The sequence below is a fragment of the Accipiter gentilis genome, chromosome 2 (genome assembly GCF_929443795.1).
Source record: "Accipiter gentilis chromosome 2, bAccGen1.1, whole genome shotgun sequence".
NCBI lineage: Eukaryota > Metazoa > Chordata > Aves > Accipitriformes > Accipitridae > Astur > Astur gentilis.
The window spans coordinates 1,174,597-1,193,934 of record NC_064881.1 but is presented as its reverse complement, the minus strand read 5'-3'; the positions used below and the strand labels follow the sequence as shown (position 1 = coordinate 1,193,934).

The 19,338-nt window shown below is 36.4% G+C and overlaps 1 protein-coding gene across 2 annotated transcripts; it reads left to right on the top strand.

The window, feature by feature from the left end:
• The first annotated feature begins 2 nt into the window (after positions 1 to 2).
• NDC80 (NDC80 kinetochore complex component) lies at positions 3 to 16,273 on the top strand. 2 transcript variants are annotated; one of them, XM_049822805.1, is made up of 17 exons: positions 3 to 85; positions 1,356 to 1,461; positions 1,917 to 2,003; positions 2,774 to 2,897; positions 3,018 to 3,190; positions 5,568 to 5,670; positions 6,521 to 6,610; positions 7,874 to 7,967; positions 9,103 to 9,209; positions 10,051 to 10,195; positions 10,478 to 10,683; positions 11,904 to 12,056; positions 12,331 to 12,420; positions 13,260 to 13,352; positions 14,841 to 14,971; positions 15,507 to 15,609; positions 15,974 to 16,273. In XM_049822805.1, exons 2-17 carry the CDS (start codon positions 1,361 to 1,363, stop codon positions 16,094 to 16,096), a joined length of 1,923 nt encoding a protein of 640 aa, XP_049678762.1. In that variant the 5' UTR covers positions 3 to 85; positions 1,356 to 1,360; the 3' UTR covers positions 16,097 to 16,273. The 2 variants fall into 2 exon arrangements, with proteins under 2 accessions (XP_049678762.1, XP_049678771.1); XM_049822814.1 differs by lacking the exon at positions 3 to 85 and adding an exon at positions 154 to 227.
• The last annotated feature ends 3,065 nt before the right edge of the window (positions 16,274 to 19,338 follow it).

Sequence of the window (19,338 nt, the reverse complement as noted above, 5' to 3'; positions counted from 1 at the left end):
GCTCTGCTGTGACATAAGCCGCTGCGGCGCGCTGCGTGACGTCTCGGCGGGCGGATTTGAAATTGAGAGGAAGGCGTTGGTACCGGTAACGGCGGCGGCAGCGGCTGGGCTCTTGGGAAGGGGCTCTCCGCGGCGCGGGCCTTCCCCGCCGAGGGGTGCGGGCGTCCGCGAGGCGGGCCGCGCACCGGGGGAAAGCCGGGGCCGTGGGGGAGTCGGGCTCCGTGGAGGTGGGGAGCGTCGGGCGGTTGATGTGGGCGCGCTGGCGCCACCGGCTTCCCTGTCTGCCTTTGGTGCCGTCTAAACGCGCTGTTAATGGAAGCGGGTGTAGTTGTGCCCAGTTCTGCAGCACTCTACCTTTCTTCTTCTGGCGTGTTCGCTCTAGCAAACTTTGCTCTTCAACTGGTCGCTTGGCATGTTTATGAAAGCAATTTACGCTTTCTGCGGTGGATCCCTGGTAAAGTGATGGAAGAATTTAGCTTCTTCCCCAAAGAAAACGAGGTCATGCATAAACTGCCCTACAAAGTGGGCCTAACCTAAACTCCTGTCATGGTTTGCGAGAAGTGGAACTAGAAGTGTGATTGTGAAACGGAATTTATATTGATGATGTGTTTTGGTAATGTTTGTAATGAAGGTTTTTCGATTAGTTATAATTCAGTCATTTGAGCCCACCCCACTAATAAAATAGATCCTCCGTAGAGGGCAAAAGTTGGCATTTTTTGCAGACTTAATTCTATTTACCTCAAAATCCCACTTAATACCACTGTGGGGACAGTTCAATATTTCCAGTTTCATTTGTATTTTGTGTGTGTGTAGTCTGAAGATAGCCATAATATTATCTTATTCTAAGCTTTCCAGTTATTGTGCTATGATATTGTGACATCATTTGCTAAATTAATAAGCAGGCTCAGAACTAATGGCTAAGGAATAAATGGATGGCTGAAGTGCTAGAAACAGTAGTCACGTTTGTGTCACCTTTCTCCCAGCTGATTGGACTGAAAAACTTGTTAAGCTGTTTTGCTTTTGGAACCTGTAGGTTAGAAATGACCAGATATAAATAAAGGCAAAATAGTAGGTTTTAAACAAGCACTGGTACTTTCATCAATAACATAATTAATTTGAAAGGCTGTGGCTGCTGCTATGTAGTTCTGGAGTCTGACATGTTTTTTTGGTTTTGGTGTGGTTTTTTTTGAGAACCAATTATTTCATATTTCTGAAAACTGTCACACTGGTTGGTCCAAAGTACAGATCTACTTGCTTATTCTGACCCTTTAAAAAGTCATTGTGGTGTTTAAAAAAAGCAAATATTCTTAGATCCTGGATTTTCCAATACTGACAGATTGTGATTTACTATTTAGTCACAATGAGACGAAGCTCAAGTACTGCTGGAACCAGTGGTCGGCAATCTATGATGGCGCTGAGAGTGCAGGACAACAACAAGATGGGTCTTCAAACACCTCAGATGTAAGTGTTGCTGATCATCTTGCTAAGAACAGGTATATACAACTAACTCTGAAGAGATTTACTGTAGTGTGTTTAAGTAGCAACTGAAAAAAAAATATGGGAGCAGCGAGAAGAAAACTCCTTGCAGCCATGGATATGTGCACAAGCGCTCCTGTTCTGCAAAAAACTTTCTTTAATCTCTTTGTATACTCTTGACATTTCAAATTGTAACACTTTTTCTTACATATTTCTTAGGCGGTTGCTGGGTGCATCTGTGTATAAATTGTATATTATAAATCCTCTTGCAGAAGTAGTTTTGATAAGGGACAAATAATGCATTAAAATCAGTTAACTTTTCTAAGATGTTGCTATGCTGAAGATTCTTAGGCTTATATGCATGTGTTTATAGTTTTCTCACTTGAGCAAAAGATGAAATGGTAGAAATAGTCACTTGAATCCTTCTCCCTATTCCTCAGGAAGGACAGAGGTACATTTGGGAAGCTAAGCATGAGCAAACCTACACCTGGAACTTCGGAAAGAAAAGTCAGCTTTTTTGGGAAGAGGTATTGATAGCTTTAGATCTCTGTACTGTAAATTAAAACAACAGTCCCACATCACTTTGTAATTTTTCTCTCTTGGCAGATTTTCATTACAGGGAATAATGGATCTCAGACCAGCAGACCTTCAGGTCTGACTTCCTCCACTCTTTGATCACTAAACAATCATTCTGTGGAGTAGAAATTGCTTTGAGAGCTGTTGTTCCTCTTGGGAATGATATGCACTGCAGACCTTAAGAGGTCCTCGATATATTTGCCTATTTAAGGAAGAACAATACCTCTAGTACATTCTGCCTTAGTTTCTTCTTCTCTCTAAGATGCAAACCTTCCAAAATTCTATAATCTTTCAGCTCAGTTCATGGCTTTCTGTGTTCTGATGTCTTGCTGCTATCTTCTTTCATAGAACCCCACTGTTGCAGGGATCTATTCCTTTTAAATATTCCTTAAATGTTTTAGCCCTTATTTTCAATCACCTACACCATTTTGTTTCTTCATCTTTGGGATATTTTTCTGCTCTATAAAACTCTTATTTTTTTCAATAAACTGAAGAAAATATTCATCTAGGATGCAATAGTCCCTTTGTTGTATGTGTGCATTGTGGCTTCCAGGTTGATGTTGGTTTTCCAATCAGCCTAAATTAAGAGAAACATTCAGGCATCCCTTTGCATAACAAATACAAAAGAAACATAAAATTAGCAATTGTAGCGACTTAAACATTAAGAGATTTCTTCTTTATATGTGTTGTCACAAGAACTCTGTTTGTTTTCTATTCTTAGAACTAGTGGGGCTGGAGGTTCACGCAACAGTCAATATGGTGTGTTCGGTACAGAAAAGATCAAGGATCCCAGGCCACTTCATGACAAGGCATTCATCCAACAATGTATCAAGCAGCTTTGTGAGGTAACTTATTAACTTATTCCAAATGTACATTATTAGGCATAAAAGATACTAATGAAAATAGGTTTTTTCATGGTTTCAACTTTTATTTAGTAACTAATATGCCATGTTTCCTTTTCTCAGTTTCTTGTTGAGAATGGTTATGCCCATAATGTTTCCATGAAATCGCTACAGTCTCCATCGGTTAAGGACTTTTTAAAAATCTTCACTTTTATCTATGGATTTCTCTGTCCTTCTTATGAACTGCCTGACTCAAAATTTGAAGAGGAAATTCCCAGAGTTTTTAAGGAGCTTGGGTAAGATCATTATTGTTAGTCTGTTGTGCTAAATAGATATGATACAGCTAGAAATTTAAAAGCTAAGAATTCTGGATGATAGATCTGCATGGATAGGCTTCTTTATTCAAATAAGAGTCTGAAACTACAATGTTGTGATTATTTTGTTTCACTTCTGTTGAGCTCTAAGTTTACTCTCTGATTCTCAGACTCTACTATACATTTTATATTTGAACTTGTAGAACTATAGGCTCTTGGAAGCTTGCTTTGTAATGTAAAATCTAATTAATTATGTTTGTTTGTATTAAACTTTGAAAGACTGACACAATTTTTTTTGACAGACTTTTCTGGTTCATTCTGTTAAAATCCAAGAACTAAAACAATTTCAGAATGTTGGATCCAGTTCGTATAGTTAGAAATAATATTTCCTGTAATTTGTCTAATTCTGCTTTCAAAGCAGGGGGTAGAAATAACAAAAATGACCACTGAGATGAAAAAAAAAAAAAACCAGTAAGTAGCTGGGTGTTTTATTTCTAATCTTATGCAGTAAGTGTTTGCAATCATTAATGCACCAACACTTTCCAAGAAAGAAAATTCTCTGCCTGTTGATAATGGTGAATTTTCAATCTCATTTAAAAAAAAGTGAAGTGTATTTTATGTCTGTAGATTTGAGCCCATGATGGTGCCAAAGCACTAGGGCTCCTCAGATGTAGGTATAAATCTGTTCTGTTCACTTCTCAGTATTTTAATAAAATTTTGTTTCACCTATAACATTTGAAACTGCTGACCTAGCTGAAATGTTGAAAAGGAAGTTGCTCTCAAGAGGCTTTATTCTGCTGCAACCAGAGTGTAGTCCTGGATAAAAAGACTTATTTTGAGAACTCACTTTAAGTTGTCTTTTGAGAGCTAGAAAATGGACCTAAATAATTCATTTTAAAAAATTCTCAGGCTGAATGGCTCACGAGTGTGTATTTAGAACTGTCAGTTTATCAGTAGCTTCTTGTCCTATGTTCTTAAAATAACTTTGGGCAGCTGTCATTCTAAAGATGGAATAAAATCTGTACTTCTGTGTTCCTTGATCTGTAGAAGGCAGTATAGCCTTTGTGTGTTTGTAGGTAATATTAATACTTTGATATGCAGCTTTTCTGAAATTCTTTTCTGTAATTGCATGACATTAAGCTGATTGCCAGCTGCTTTTCTGTTTTCAGAGTGCATTTGACCCAAGAAGCAAGAATCTTGCCCTCTAAGAACAGCACTCCTGTGTATCAGTTTGTTTTTATGTGTTAGGAAATCCTTCACGACCGCATACCCAGTTTGGAAGTCTAAATGTCATCCATTGGACTATTACTCCCTCCTTTGCGTTTGTTGCCTTTCCTTTGAGGTCTTTGTCTCATCATGAATCACCTCGTGCTCCCAGGGCACCCACTCCTTTTTCCGTAGTACTGCAGTGCCCATTGCTCCTCCCATAATAGCTTCAGAAGGAGAAAGACAGATCTGGCCACTACCAAGACCAAGGCAACATACTAAGCTGAATAGGAAGGGGCTAAGGAGTGTATGAAGGAATAGTTTACACTTTCTTTGTATAAGGCCTTCTTTGTTCCTGATGTTTGGATATGCAAAAAAAGGTCTATTTCTTCAATAGCTAACTGGTCGAGGGTGGTGATTGTCCCACTCTATACTGCACTGGTGCAGCCACACCTCAAGTACTGTGTGCAGTTTTGGGCGCCTCGATAGAAGAAGGACATCAGACTATTACAGTGTGTCCAGAGGAGGGCAACCAAGATGGTGAAAGGCCTTGAGGGTGAGACTTATGAGGAGTGGCTGAGGTCACTTGGTTTGTTCAGCTTGGAGAAGGCTGAGGGGTGACCTCATCACAGTCTACAACTTCCTCAAGGGGGGCAGTGGAGGGGGGAGGTGCTGATCTCTCTCTGGTGACCAGTGATAGGACATGAGGAAATGGAATGAAGCTGCATCAGGGGAAGTTCAGACTGGAGATTAGGAAAAGGTTCTTCACTGAGAGGGTGATTGGTCACCAGAACAGGCTCCCCAGGGAAGTGGTCACACCACCAGGCCTGTCAGAGTTCAAGGAGTGTCTGGATGATGCTCATAGTCATATGGCTTAGTTTTAGTTAGTCCTGTGAGGAGCAGGGAGGTCGACTTGATGGTCCTTATGGATCTCTTCCAACTTGAGATATTCTATGAATCACAAAATGAGAAACCCATGATAATTGAATAAAATAGTGCTGTAAGAATTCAGCTTACCTCCCTTTGATGTAGTGTATGAAGTACAATTGAGTTTGTTCTTCCTTCTGTACCTTGATCTACATGTAAAAATGTGGTGTTTAGTTTTCATCACTGTTTGCCACAGCTATTAAAAATATTTTCTTTTACCTTGTAGGTACCCCTTTCCTTTGTCAAAAAGCTCCATGTACACAGTGGGAGCACCACATACGTGGCCTCAGATTGTGACAGCTTTGGTTTGGTTAATTGATTGTGTCAAGGTAGCATTTACCTTCTTTAAGCCAAACATTTCCAGTTTTCAGACTGGAATGTTAGTTTCAATACAGATCTCTAAAATGCTTTTTAAAAATCTTTGTTTGACATTTATGTAAAGAAAATGGTAGGTGTTCTTAACTGCCATCTTGGATCTAGCCCTTAGCCTTACTTTTAGTAAATTTTAAACTGAGTTTTTAATGTTATATTATGATAATATTTTTTTTAAACTCTGTTCACTGGATAAATTTGTGTATGAGAAAGGGGGGGGAAATGACAATTTACACATACATAAAAATGTGAAAAGTTTATGGGCATAATCATATATCTTCACTGTAGATCTTCTGGTGACACCTGCCATCTTCTCTTAAATTTGAAGTCTAAGGATGGAATTTTCAATAGCAATTATTCAAGTGTCCTGTGATTGTTGTATGGGGGCAGGGAGGGGGGGAGGATGTTTGGGTGGGGGTTGTTTCTTTTTTTAATAGTGGTAACCCTCTGTTGCTGCCGGCTCAGGTCTGAGCAAAATTAGGAATCCATGACAGAAGTTCACCACTGCTGAATTGGGCACACATGAAAATCCCATCCTTTATTGCTGAAAAGATGTGTTTAGCTTAGCAAGGCAATTTGGCAGTGTTGAATGTCCAGTTAATACCTCTTCATCAGTGCTTTTAGTCAACTAACCACAGGCTTCTTACCCTGACATGATTGGTCCCATTCTGAAGCAGCACCATTACGCCCTGCTTGCTGAAAACCTAATCCAATGTTACTCTGCTTCTTATCATGAATGTGAAACTAATATGAAAACTAATGGGGATATTCACACTTGCTCTTTGTATGTACACTTGTGCCTTTCAGTTGTATGGTGCTATGAGGGAAAATGCACCATCATTTGATGATGGACAGAGCTGGGGAGGAGAGACAGATGATGGAATTGTACATAATAAGGTACCATAGAAAGTAAATTATTATCAGAATTGTTCAAGTGGATTTTGCCATATGCTCTAACAACAGAATTTAAATATATGACAACAATTTTATCTGAGTTTATATATTCTGTTCAGTTTTATATTCACAGAGTTCTCTAGGAAGTATAGTAGCATTATATAAAAAGCCTCATCAACTAGTTGCCTGAGCAGGCATCATGGCCAGTCTATTGGTGCAGACTGGGTATTAAATTGAAATGCCTTATTCTCTGAGTTGCTACTGTTTCTGTTCTCCTTTGTGGAGAAAGGGAGTCATACTGTTTAATTGTCTTAGTAGTGTCTCAGGTGTATTTCTTTTTAGCGCTTGAATCTTCCATGTTTAACAGCAGTGCAGTGTAAAGACAGTGACCTAATTATAAATGTGTTAGCTTCTGCTGGTATCTACTCAGTTTGCCATTTAAAAATTCTTTGTAATGTTTAATTTCTGAGCCACAAAATAGGGTGGCAATGTAATTCATGTACTTAAAAATCCAGCAGCTTGCTTGCTTTCTCATTTATCATAGGTTATTAGTACTATTTAGATTTAACTCAGTGTTAACTCACAGCAGATGTTTGGAAGGGGTTGTATGATGTGCCAGAACATTTAAGTAGAAAATTGCAAAAATCAAATTAAATCATAATTTTGGACTAAGGTTACAAACCTGACAGTTGACAAGTAAAAATGCTTTTAAACTAAATGTGTGTTTATACACTGATTCATATACATATATGTCAAAACAAAATTTACAATACTGGTGTAATTGCTTCTGAAAGATCTGTAATTTAAAGCCTCCAGTACATTCTTTTTGGGTAACCTTTCTTTAATTCTAGATCAGTTCTCTGACATCTGCACATCTGAAGTATAGTGGTCATATTTACTGAAGAGGTCTGTTAAACAGACCTAATGTTTCCATAAACTAGCCTGAGAGGATCATATGCTTCAAGATAATAAATTCTTAAATACTGTATCTACTATCCTTGTTAGGTATCCCAGAAAAATGTATCAAGTATTTCCAGACCTTTCTGAATGTGAATTCTAGATGCTGCCTTCTGCCTGGATATAATCTCTTGACATTCTATGTTTAAAGGGAGGGAAAAAAAAGTTGATTTTTACAGAAGTGCAATCAAACCAGTGAAAGATATTTTTAGTTTCTGTTTAATTCCATTGGTTGAGTAGATTTAGACTATCTAGATATTTTACAGCCCTTTGAGTCACTGAAATGAAAACTTTTAAAATCATTTTCAGCTTTTCATGGACTACTCTGTAAAGTGCTATGAGCTCTTCATGAAAGGGAGAGATACTTTTGAAGAAGTGGATGCAGAAGTGCAGTCAAAATTAAGTAAGTTTTCATGTTTTAATGAAGTATTTAATTGTTACTGGTTTCTCTTCTAGCATGAGTTTTGCTCAGTTTACAGGTGAAAGTGATCAGAGGAACCTGAAAATCCCAAGTACCTCTCAGTTACTTTGACTTATGCATTGTTACTAGTACTGTCAGAGAGGCCATGCTCTGCTGTCATCTGTACCTGGTGTAACCCTGTTGGTTTTAATGACTTTGTGACAGAAAAGCAGTATATAGTTCTTCAGATGAAAATTCCATCTATGAAGATGATTCTTGTTTCTGTCTGACAAAGTTAACAACTAAAAAAAGAAAAATATTACTGGAGGATGCACATCTGATGAGTAAGAAGGTTCAGCTTCTAAAAGCTCTGAAAACAGTCTGCACGAGTTCCAAACTCTGTTGTGAAGTTCCCACATATGATTCAGCATGCACCTGTGTTTCTCTTCAGGGAGATGGAAAATTATCAATTTTTTTGACACAATAATTTCATTACCTACGGAAATACAAACAGTATATGAGAACAAAGAGGAAAAACAGTTCTTGCTTTCTGTGCCCTATGAAAAGCTAGACTAAGGACACTTCTGTTGCAAGCTTAAACCATCAGTTGGAGGGGAAACATAAGCTACCAGACTGTTACTAGATATTCGTAGGAAAAAGTAATCATGACATTGTTTGGCTAAGTTTGAGGGAAGTAAGGGAAAAGATGTCTCAAGAGGGCAAGGAAGTATGTGGATGAGAAAGGAGTATACAAATCAGACTACTTTGTGAAGCTGGAACAGATGAAATTTATCTAACAACCACTAATCTATAGTGTGGGCTGTATGAGAGTTTGGAAACTCTGACCTCACAGGAGTGATTTTTGAGCTCTTATGACAGGAGAACTGAAAAACTCATTTCTTTACTTGTTTGTTTTGGGTTTTTTGCTTATTTGCTTTGTAATGGGTTGGTTTGTTGTTTTTCAGGGTGTGGGGTGGTTTTTTTCCAGTTTAAAATAATTGTCTAGATAATGGGTATTTACTGTGCTGAAGCTAAAGCACAGATATTCAGACTAGCTGATGATATTCAGTGAGATTAATTTGTAACTGCCCCCCTCCTTTTTTTGTTTTCCTCTCTCCCCCCCCTCCCCTCCCCCCAGAGGATCTATTTAATATAGATGAATTCCAGATAGAAGGCTTAGCAGCTGACAACAAAAGACTTCATGAAGAGATTGCAAGACTAGAAAAAGAAAAGGAAAGTGAGCCGGTTAGTAAATTGTGTCTATGCTTGTTTATATGGTGCAGTTGAATTTTCTATTATTGATCATTATTGTCATTATCAAACAAAGATACTGATGATACATTACAACAAATGGAAAATTATTTTCAGTGCTCTGAGATTTTAATTAGGCCAGGTTATTACAGACTCTATTCCACTGTAGTACAAGGCATTTACTGTGGAGTCTTCAGTCACTATTTGTTTGATATTGTGAAGATATTTTCAGGTAATGAGATCTTGCATTGGGTGAAATACTAATGAAATACTTGTACCATTGTCTTTTTTCTGAACTTCAACATTACCTTTTCCAAAAGGGGTTGGTATGAGAACTTCTTAGGGGATGAGAGCATAAGATTTGGTGGTAACAACATATTTTAGGGGAATTATTTTGTTTGAAAAGCTGGATTCTGCTTTTAATACATCATGAGTTTAAAAATAGTTTAGTGGCTGCACGAGACTCTTGCGTACTGTGCAAAATGTGCTGCTTATATTCCCAGCTTTCCTTGTCCTGAGTTTTATCTGCCCTGTGTGTATTATTATACTTAAGTTGTGAATTACCTGTAGTAAGAACTTTCTTAATGCAATAACTAATGCAAATCAAAGACTAAATGCTGAAGTACAAGGACTGAGGTACAAACCATCTTATCAGCCTTTTTTGTTATTATTTTAAAGATACTTAACTTGATTCAGCTGTCACAGATATAAATTATAGAAGTTCTTTATATTTATACCACTGAAGTTGACCAATTACTCTACTGCCTTGTCTGGAAAGTCAGATCATTATTTTAGATTAATATAATAGTGGTTGTTGTCTCTATCTATTTACTAGGATCGTAGAGTATCGCTACGAAACCTGAAATCATCTCTTCAAGCAGATGTCCAGAAATACCAAGCTTATTTGGCTAATCTGGAATCTCATATAGCCATCCTTGATCAAAAAATGGAAGGCGTTAATGAGGAAGTTGAAACAATGGGTAAGAAGGCCTTGATCATAAATGGGATAGTAAAGCTAGAAATAGGTTTAAAGTAATTGTAATTCTCAGCTTTAGGACAGAATGAGATACTTAGTGTATGATGATACTACAAATAAACTTTCCAAAATGGATTGCTAATAAAGAGATTTATTGGCTGATAGTTGTTTGTACACTAGAGTAATGAAATACAGATTTTATTTACTCATATAAATACAGAAAGTTTAGATTTAATTATATAGGCTGGTATTTTACATCCATTTCACAAATGTTTTGTGAACTTAGAAATGGAAGTAGAAGCAATGAAGCAGGAGAATGCCCGGCTCCAGCACATCTTTGATAACCAAAAGTATTCAGTTGCGGACATTGAGAGAATAAATCATGAGAGAAATGAGTTGCAGCAAACCATTAACAAGCTGACTAGGGAAGTGGAAGCAGAAGAACATCAGCTGTGGAATGAAGAGCTAAAATATGCGAGGAATAAAGAGGCGGTATGTGAAAACCCTACTATGGTGAGAGGTGGCTATCAGTTTTCATCATGCAGGCTTAAACCTGGGACTTGGACTACTGCTAACTTCTTCCCTAAATAATCTAACAACAGTATAGATATGTCTTAACAGGCTGAAGTGACAAGAATGGCTTCTGTTTATAATCTCTCTGAAAAATGTTTCTTTTTCCCCTTTTCTGTTTTGTGCATAATGGAAATGTATTTTCATTTTTTTCTGCATCATAAAGGACATAGCTAGAACATGCACCACTGTCAGCTCACTGTTACAGCATCAAGAGGTTTGATAACATTAGCTTGAAATTGCTTTGATAACACAAGCAATTTTAGGCTAATGTTAAGATTTAATAGCAAGGAAGTAAGGCAAAACTAGTGCTTTGAATCAATGTCTCTGCATGCATTTAGGGCCAGATTGGTCCCTTATGTGGAAGTTCTAATAGGTTTTAAGGGAAAAATTCAGTTCCCTCAAGCAGAATGAAAAGATGTGGTCCTGTAAGTGGTAGGATTTAATACCTTCTGCTTTGCTAGATGGAGAACAAAAAAAAAAAAAAAGTTTTCAAGTATATTTTGCATTTGGCAGGGTTACAGTTTATGAAACACTTGGTATTAACTTAAATTCCTCATACTGTGCAAGTCTGAAGCACATAAAACTGGAAAAATACTTATGTTGTTTGGTGTTTCCATATAAATGGCACTCATTAATCAGAACATAGAACATTTAATAAGCTTTGTCTAGAGGTATGCTCATGTTAAACTTTGTTGTTAGAATGTGTGCCTATGGGTCATTTCTTGTCAAAACCAATGAGAGAAGGCCTGTCAACATGATGACTGATCATTGGTTTACTTATTTGGATTATTTCCAAGCATGTCTTTCCTTGCCTATCAACTAATCCTCAAAAAGTTGAGGTGGGAAAAAATATGGCAGATGAGTAGGGAAAACCACAGGTGAAACCATTCAGTCTCACCCATACACACTGAGAAACCTTGCAGAGCAAACTCTGAAAGAATCATAAAACAGTACTTAATCCAAACAACGCAAACTGCTGGACTGTCAATACATGCAGCTCTTGCTTACTGTGGCATGACATGGCATCATGTTTGTACAGAGCAACTTAGAAACATATTTAAAGTACTGTATGAATACTTTTTGCAAAGCCTGTCTCTTATATTTCTTCTACAATTTTTGCCCTTTTTTCCTCTGAACAGATCGAAATGCAATTGGCAGAGTATCATAAACTGGCTCGAAAGCTGAAATTAATTCCAGTAAGTGCTGAGAATTCCAAAGGCCATGACTTTGAGATTCAATTTAATCCTGAGGCAGGACCAAATTGCCTAGTCAAATACAGAACTCAGATCAAGGTAAGTAGAGTCAACACAATGTTTCCGTTACCACTCACAAAAAAGTGTGTTTCTTTGGAAATGTTGGAAAGTGCCTCTTAACCTCTCCATGAAACTTCATTGAAAAGCTTATATGATGCATTGCCATAACAACATTATAGTATAGTGAAGAAATTTGGTGTTGGAGGATACAGGAGCCTAAATAAAAACGGGAGAGGGAAAAGATGTACTGGGGTACATCTTAGTTCAAACTAACAAATTGCATTAGCCAGATCTTCTTGCATATGTATTACAGGCTCCCCTTATGGAGATCATAAACCAGACTGAGGAAGAAATTAGGAAAGCTACTCAACGGAAAATGACTTTGGAAGATACTTTGGAACAAGTGTGTTCATTAATGAAGATTAGGACTAAGATACCATAATGTTATCTGCTGGTCTTATTTGATTTTTTGCATGGGTTAAGTGTGGTGTGGTGGGTTGGTTTTTGTTTGGGTTGGTTTTGTTGGGATTTTTTGTTGGGTTGGGGTTTTTTTGTGGGCAGGGCGGAGGGGAGGAAAGCTGTGAGAAGATTGCTTTAATCATGATGGAACCTAAAAGTTTTTGTGAGAATTAGGGTCTCCTCCTGTTGTTTGAAATAATGTGCATTCCCTGCACTGAAGATTATGCAGCTATTTGACCATAAACATCAGAAAGATTTGTTTTTAATAAGTTGCCCATTCTGGTCTGTTGTGTGGCTTACCATCACTGACAAGTTGTCATCAGGAAGATTGTTAGCAATACTGGGTTCAGGATGGGTTGGAAGGAGGAGAATTTTATTTCCCCATTCTTTTTCCCCTACCTCGAGTTTTTATTGCTGAGCATGACAGTATATGGTATAGAATATCCTTTTGGCCAATTTTGGTCAGCTGTCCTGGCTATGTGCCTTCCCAAACTCTTGTCCACCCCTACCATACTCATTGAGAGGCTGTGGGAAGGAGAGAAAGCCTTGATGCTGTGCAAGTGCTATTCAGCAATAGCTAAAAGCATTGGTGTGTTACCAACACTGTTTTAGCCACTTATCCAAAACAAAGCACCATGCAGGCTGCTATGAAGAAAGTTAATGCCATCCCAGCCTGGCCCAGTTTAAATATTTCTGGGCTACCATGTGTTGTTTGTGATGGCATGGATTTATATGTTGGAATTCTTTTTGAATTATATTTTCTTGTTCATGTTTTCATTCTAGGTGAATGTAATGGTAGTGGACAAGAAAAGCAGTATGAAAATGCTGAAAGAAGAAGCTGAAAAGCTGGATGATCTTTACCATCAGAAACTTAAGGTAGAACTTTTTATAGGTTGATGACATTTTATCCTTAATGATATCCTTATCCTTAATCTTTATATTTATACATAAGTTTTTGGTTTGCATTTTTGTTTGTCTGGACCTCTGCCCTTGCCTCCTTCCATTTCTCTTGCAGGATTCTCTCATTCTCTTCACAAATATTTGAGTGAGTCAGTTTTCACTTTCTCATAAGAGAATCCAGCATCATACTTTGGCAGATCCTGTAAATCATAAGCTACTACATCTAGTAATAAAAGCAGTGGCAATCATCTCCTGACCTCAGGATGTCTCAAAGCATGTGCTTAAAGGACACTTTAGAGTTAACAGAATCTGCCTTGTCTTTGCAGTTTGTATATAATAAATACACTTATAGTAACCATGTTTAATCACATTAAAAACTAAGGAAAATGTTGACTAAAAGCACATTTAATATTTTAAAACTGTTGCTTGCTTTGTTTTTTCTTCCCCACTGAGGGAGCAGTCCCTATCCTTTTCCTCTCTTCCAGTTTAGCACCAAAACATAGCCCTCTCAGTTAACAACTAAGTAGCTGCTTCAGTACCTCCCAGCTTCTCTAACAGCATGGCTTTTGTGGAGCTGTGGTGCCCAGGAGAAAAGAGCTTTTTGAACTAAGCTAATATTTAACATATCTGCTCTTTCAAATCCAAGCTCCTATGCTATAACCACAAAACAGGGTTATTTCATTGCTAATACCTGCTTGGGTGGCTGAAGGTAATTCATTTAGTTTATTGCTTTCAAAAACATCTGAAATTTACCTTTTGATCTATGCTGTTGCATATGCTTTTGTCTTAAGGTGAGCTCATAAAATACACAGTTGCAACTGGATGGTTATAAGATGACATAGTCATGTAATTCCTCATGTAATTTTTAAAATGCTATCCATAAGACTTCAGTATTAAAATTATTTTTGAAGGATGATGTTTCATTAATTTACCAGAATTGCATATTTAGTTGATGGCAGAATTTAGTTTGGTTTTGTGCATTTAATTGTGTTAAGTATAGTGTCAACAGTGTCACTCCTTGGAGATATGATTACTTACATTTTCTACTCATCTTTCAGACACAAAAGGGAAAAGCAACTTCTTTGCTCAAATGTGACTTTATTTTTTTAACCTAGAAACAATTGTTCATGATGTTCCATTTCTAACCTATTTAAAGTATGTAAATAACACTTTTTGGATGAACTTTCAAGGGAAAATAGCTGGAACATAGACCTTGAAATATGGTTAGAGAAATAAAGGGAAGGTTAGGCTGGTTTTGGGTGGAAGACAATACAGAAAATGCCTGCAACTTTAGGTTAGGGGGCGATGTCCTTGGTTTTTTTTTAGTTCTGAATTTGGAGTTACTTGTGTGAATTCTGAATTCAAGTATTAGGATGTAATGAGGTAACATAAAGGAGAGGAAAAAGTCCTAATTATTCCAGACTTATGCAATTTATTTTTTTTTCTCTTTCTTTACGTTTACAGGAAGCAGAAGAGGAAGAGCAAAAATGTGCAAATGAGCTGGAATTGTTAGAGAAGCATAAACAATTACTTGAGAGTGGTGTCAATGAAGGTCTCAGTGAAGCCACAAAAGAATTGCATGATCTTCAACGACAGTAAGGCCCATAACTTCAAGTTGTTTGTGTAGTTTATTTTGGGTTTTATGTGTTTTAAGGATAGACATTTTCTTGAATCCTAACATTAAATTCCTTGTTGAGTGGGTATCCATCTCAGTACATGAATTTCACGAATTCACAATTTAAAGATGTTTCTCCTCAACACTTAATATTTTGCTAGAAAGTTTGTCTGCTGCATCATAACTCCTGTTTTCCATGTAAGTTTTTTTTCATATATATTTGGTTGTAGTAAGGAAACTAGTTTGTTTCCAAACTTATGTGACAACTGCATTTTACAGCCTAAAGTCTGAAAGACTATTCTGACTCCTAAGGTACTTTGTTTCTTCCCAGTTAGCACAATACAGTCCTTTTTTCTTCGGAGTATTCATATACAAATCTAACTTGGTTCAAGTTAATATTAATAGAAAAAATTATGGCTAAACATGACAATATATCAGACTTGGTGAAGTGATTGTTTTAGATGTCAGGAATTTTGTAATTATGGACGTGAGTTTCTGAGTGTCTTTAATTTTAGATATCAAGTTGTTATGCAAACAACAACAGAAGAGAGCAGGAAAGCTGGTGATAACTTGAATCGTCTTTTAGAAGTGATTGCTACTCATGTAGTATCTATAGAGGTAAGCTAAATCTTGATATTCGGAATTAAATCTTTCTAGAGACATTTGCAACTGCAGTAAATACATGGAAATTAGAACTTACTCTTTCCAATAAAGTATCAGTTATTTAGGGCTGCTGCACTGAGTCTGTGAATTCTAGTTAAATACATTTGTTGACAAAACCTCTGGTATAAATAATCAGAATTGATCGTTAAATTTCAGCAATAACATCCTTTCAGGTTTAATCTGCTTCTGGTGACATTTTTCAGAGAAGTGTTTAACTGAAATCACTTAACCAGTGCAATGACTGCTTAAAATGCTTTAGCAGAACCAGTACAATAGAGACTGTGATAGTTCTAATAAACTTTCTGTAACTCTTTTCTAGAAATATCTTGATGAACAGAATGTGAAAATTGACAGAGACTATGAAGAATTCATGTCTGAAGATCTATTGTCAATCCTGACCAGAATTCTAGACAGTTATAAAAAGAAGGCTGAAAGTCTGTAATTACCAAAATGGTGAAGATTTTGTGTTTCTGAAGCTCTGATATGGTGCCCTTTAAAAGGATGGGTACTTCCTGTGTTTAGCAGTGAAACTGGTTTTAAGTGTAAGGAAATGTTTACGAACTTCCTTTGTTTTATTGACACAAATACATTAAAGAATTAAACAATATATTTGCATTTTCTTAAAAAAGTCTTTGCTTACACTTCCTTCTTGCAAAATATTATACATGATTACAAACATCTGTGACAAGACATCTGTGGAACAATTTAATTTATTTTTTCTTTATAATCAAATCATTTGTGGTCTTGTAGGAATATAAGACAAGAGTACAGTTAACCTGTTAAAATAACAAGCCAGAGTGGACTTAGATGGAACTGCAAGTGACAGCACAAATGCAGAGGGTACTGACAACTTGAGATACTGCTACTTAAAAATAACTAGTGGGTTTTGTAAACTTGTAAGATTGCTGAGAAGAGTGTTATGCTTTCCTTTCTGGAGCATAGTTTGTGCATTTTGTAATATACATAAGTGTTTAGCGCACAGGCATGACAGTGCATATCCTTTCCCAAGCCTTTCTTTTAGTAGCAACATCAAATGTAAATGTCTTTCAGTCTCCTGCTTGTTCAGTTATCTATGAAACTGCCCAGAGACCCCTCTTACATGAGTAAGATTTTTATTTATTTTTACAAAAACCTTTTTTAAAAGATCAGTAGTAGTTATACAGTAGTCTTTTAAGTAGTCTAAAGAAAGATGGTCAGTTTGAAAACAAAGTTCTGTCTCTAAATGCTTATAGTCCCAGATGAATCCTCATTGTACTTCTTGAACATGTATACCAGAGATAGCTCTAAGTAGGACAACATATGAATTCTGGCAATATAGCTAATCAGTTGTAGATTTGGCTAATGTTGGATACATCAAAATGGTCTAAAATGAGTCTGCATTCTTCTTGTTAGACCAGTAGGACAGATGCTATTTGGCTTTTTTTTTCTTCCTCAGGAAAGTAGCAGTAAAATTAGTGTTATGGGGAGCTCCAGTCCAAATACATTGAAGAAAATGTAACCCCATGTTTTGAACATGTACTACTTTGGTGCTATGTGGAAGTAATATCTTCTTACTTACTTTGTATATACCTTTGTGTTTTAAAAAAAGAAAATCAGCATTTATATCTTGGATATTTTAGTTTATTATGGTATTTCCTAATAAAGGTATTGAAGTACTTGAGTGTTTTTGAGAGTTCAGTGATAAATATCACTGATTCAAATATACAATGATAAAAACAACTTTGCAGTCTGTTCAAAAGTTTTTAGCAGCTGATAGCTAAATGAAGTTGCTCCTTATTTCTATAATTAGACACAATATTTCAATGAAATGCAGATCCCTAGGATATACAATAAAATTTAAGTTGGACTATCTGAAATGCAGACTAAATAAAAACTGAATTGTGTTTAATTCTAGGCTATTCTTGCAGAGCATATATAAAACTCAATTGTCCTTAACATAGTGTGTGAATCTTCTGACGCTGGTATGAGTATTTTGTTTCAGATATTATGATAATGATGGCATTATTTAAGCTTCTAACTTTCTGTTCTTTTGTTGTAGTACAGAAGTTTAATTTGACAGCTATAAAAGTTTTCTGACTGGTGGGTAGTATTTCTGCTGCTTTATGTTGTCCTCTTTCATTTTACCTTTACAAACCCCCCTTTTTTTTTTTCCTGTAACAGCCTAATCCTTATCAAATCTCAGTTCTTTCTCTTTAGAAACTTCTTTCCTTTGTCATCTGTCTGATATTTTTATCTAAAGCAATATTCTTCTAATTAAGCAAAACTGAACTATACAGAATAATCAAGTTCCTTTAAAATATGTGCTTATTTAGGGGCTATTTAAAATATGGGCTTATTTAGGGGCTATGCTCTCTCTTGGCTGCCTGACACCTGTTTGTCTCTGCTTCAAGAACTGACTGTTCTTGACTTTATTAGTATCTGCAGGATGTTTTGCCATGTGGAGTAGTCAGTTGACTCAGTAAATGAAAGCAAAATAAATGTCATTTCTAAGGACTAATACTAACCCAATGGTAATGGGTTAAAGAATCAAGGTCACAACGACCTTCCTTCATGTACTGGCAAAAGTAATATTCTGAAATTAAAGTAGTCTGAGTACTAAAAAGTCCATATTTTTAATGCTGGTAACGTGTTTTTGTTGTTGGGCTGAACTATTGATCTGTGTATCAGTTAAACTGAATTGACTTTAGAACCAGCTCAGGCTTTGACCTAGGTTCTGTAAAATACTATGGGAACTTTTGTCCTAATGTAACATAGATTAACATTGGCCAATGTTTACTAGGTAATATGTCTTCACATTTTAAAATGTAGGTAACTTTTCAATGCTTCCTGAATGCAGCTCCTATGTGATATTTGAAGTTGGGTAGTCAGTTACTTTTTATTTGTATTCTGGATTATGGCTTTTAAATTTAGACAATAAACACTAGAACATAATTACTGCTTTTAATTTTGGTTTTCTTTTTTTACCAGAATGTAAAATCTTAATCAGAATGTACCACTGGCACCTGCATATCTCAGTAGTACAAGTGGTTTGTAAATTTTTTGGCTTTTGTATGTATACAGTTCCCTCATTTATTGTTAGTGCATCTTTTGTACAGTTTACTTAATATGCCTTAAGCTTATATATTTTTATACTCAATAAAATTTCTTAAACCTGTTTCTCTGGAATATATTCTTACTGCAAGTATAGAAATGTGACATAAAAATCACAATTAATTTGATTTTCCTGGAGAAACTAGGTAATTATCTTAGCAGCAGTCACTAATTCCCTGACTATCCTTGCTGTTAAACAAGCATTGTGTAGAGGAAAGACATAGAAGCATGTTTCCTTTAAATTGCAAAGGAATAAAAACTGTCTTAACATTTTTAAAAATAAACGCCTTTTTAAAAACTCTAAGGAACAGAAGTCCAAGCTACTTTGACAACTGATTTATGCACGTAGGTATCCTTTTGGTGTTAATCTTCCCAACCAACCTTTTGCTGTCTTAAGCACTAAAGATAATGCACTAAACTTGCATTACTGTCAAGAACTGGGTAGTTGTTTTTAGAGTACTTGAGTGCATCGTATGAGCCTGGTAAGGCTTTTTTAACTTTGCAGTGTCCCTTCAGCTCATGTGTATGAGGCTACTCAGACCCTCCTCATGGGTTTTGCCAATGTACGGTACTGCATATCTATGCATGTCTTTA

Excerpts from the sequence above, each read along its gene's own strand:
- NDC80 (XM_049822805.1), top strand. The coding sequence starts at position 1,361 with ATGAGACGAAGCTCAAGTACTGCTGGAACCAGTGGTCGGCAATCTATG. Across the intron at positions 2,898-3,017 it reads GTATCAAGCAGCTTTGTGAG|TTTCTTGTTGAGAATGGTTA; the intron begins GTAACTTATTAA and ends TCCTTTTCTCAG. Across the intron at positions 12,057-12,330 it reads AATACAGAACTCAGATCAAG|GCTCCCCTTATGGAGATCAT; the intron begins GTAAGTAGAGTC and ends TATGTATTACAG.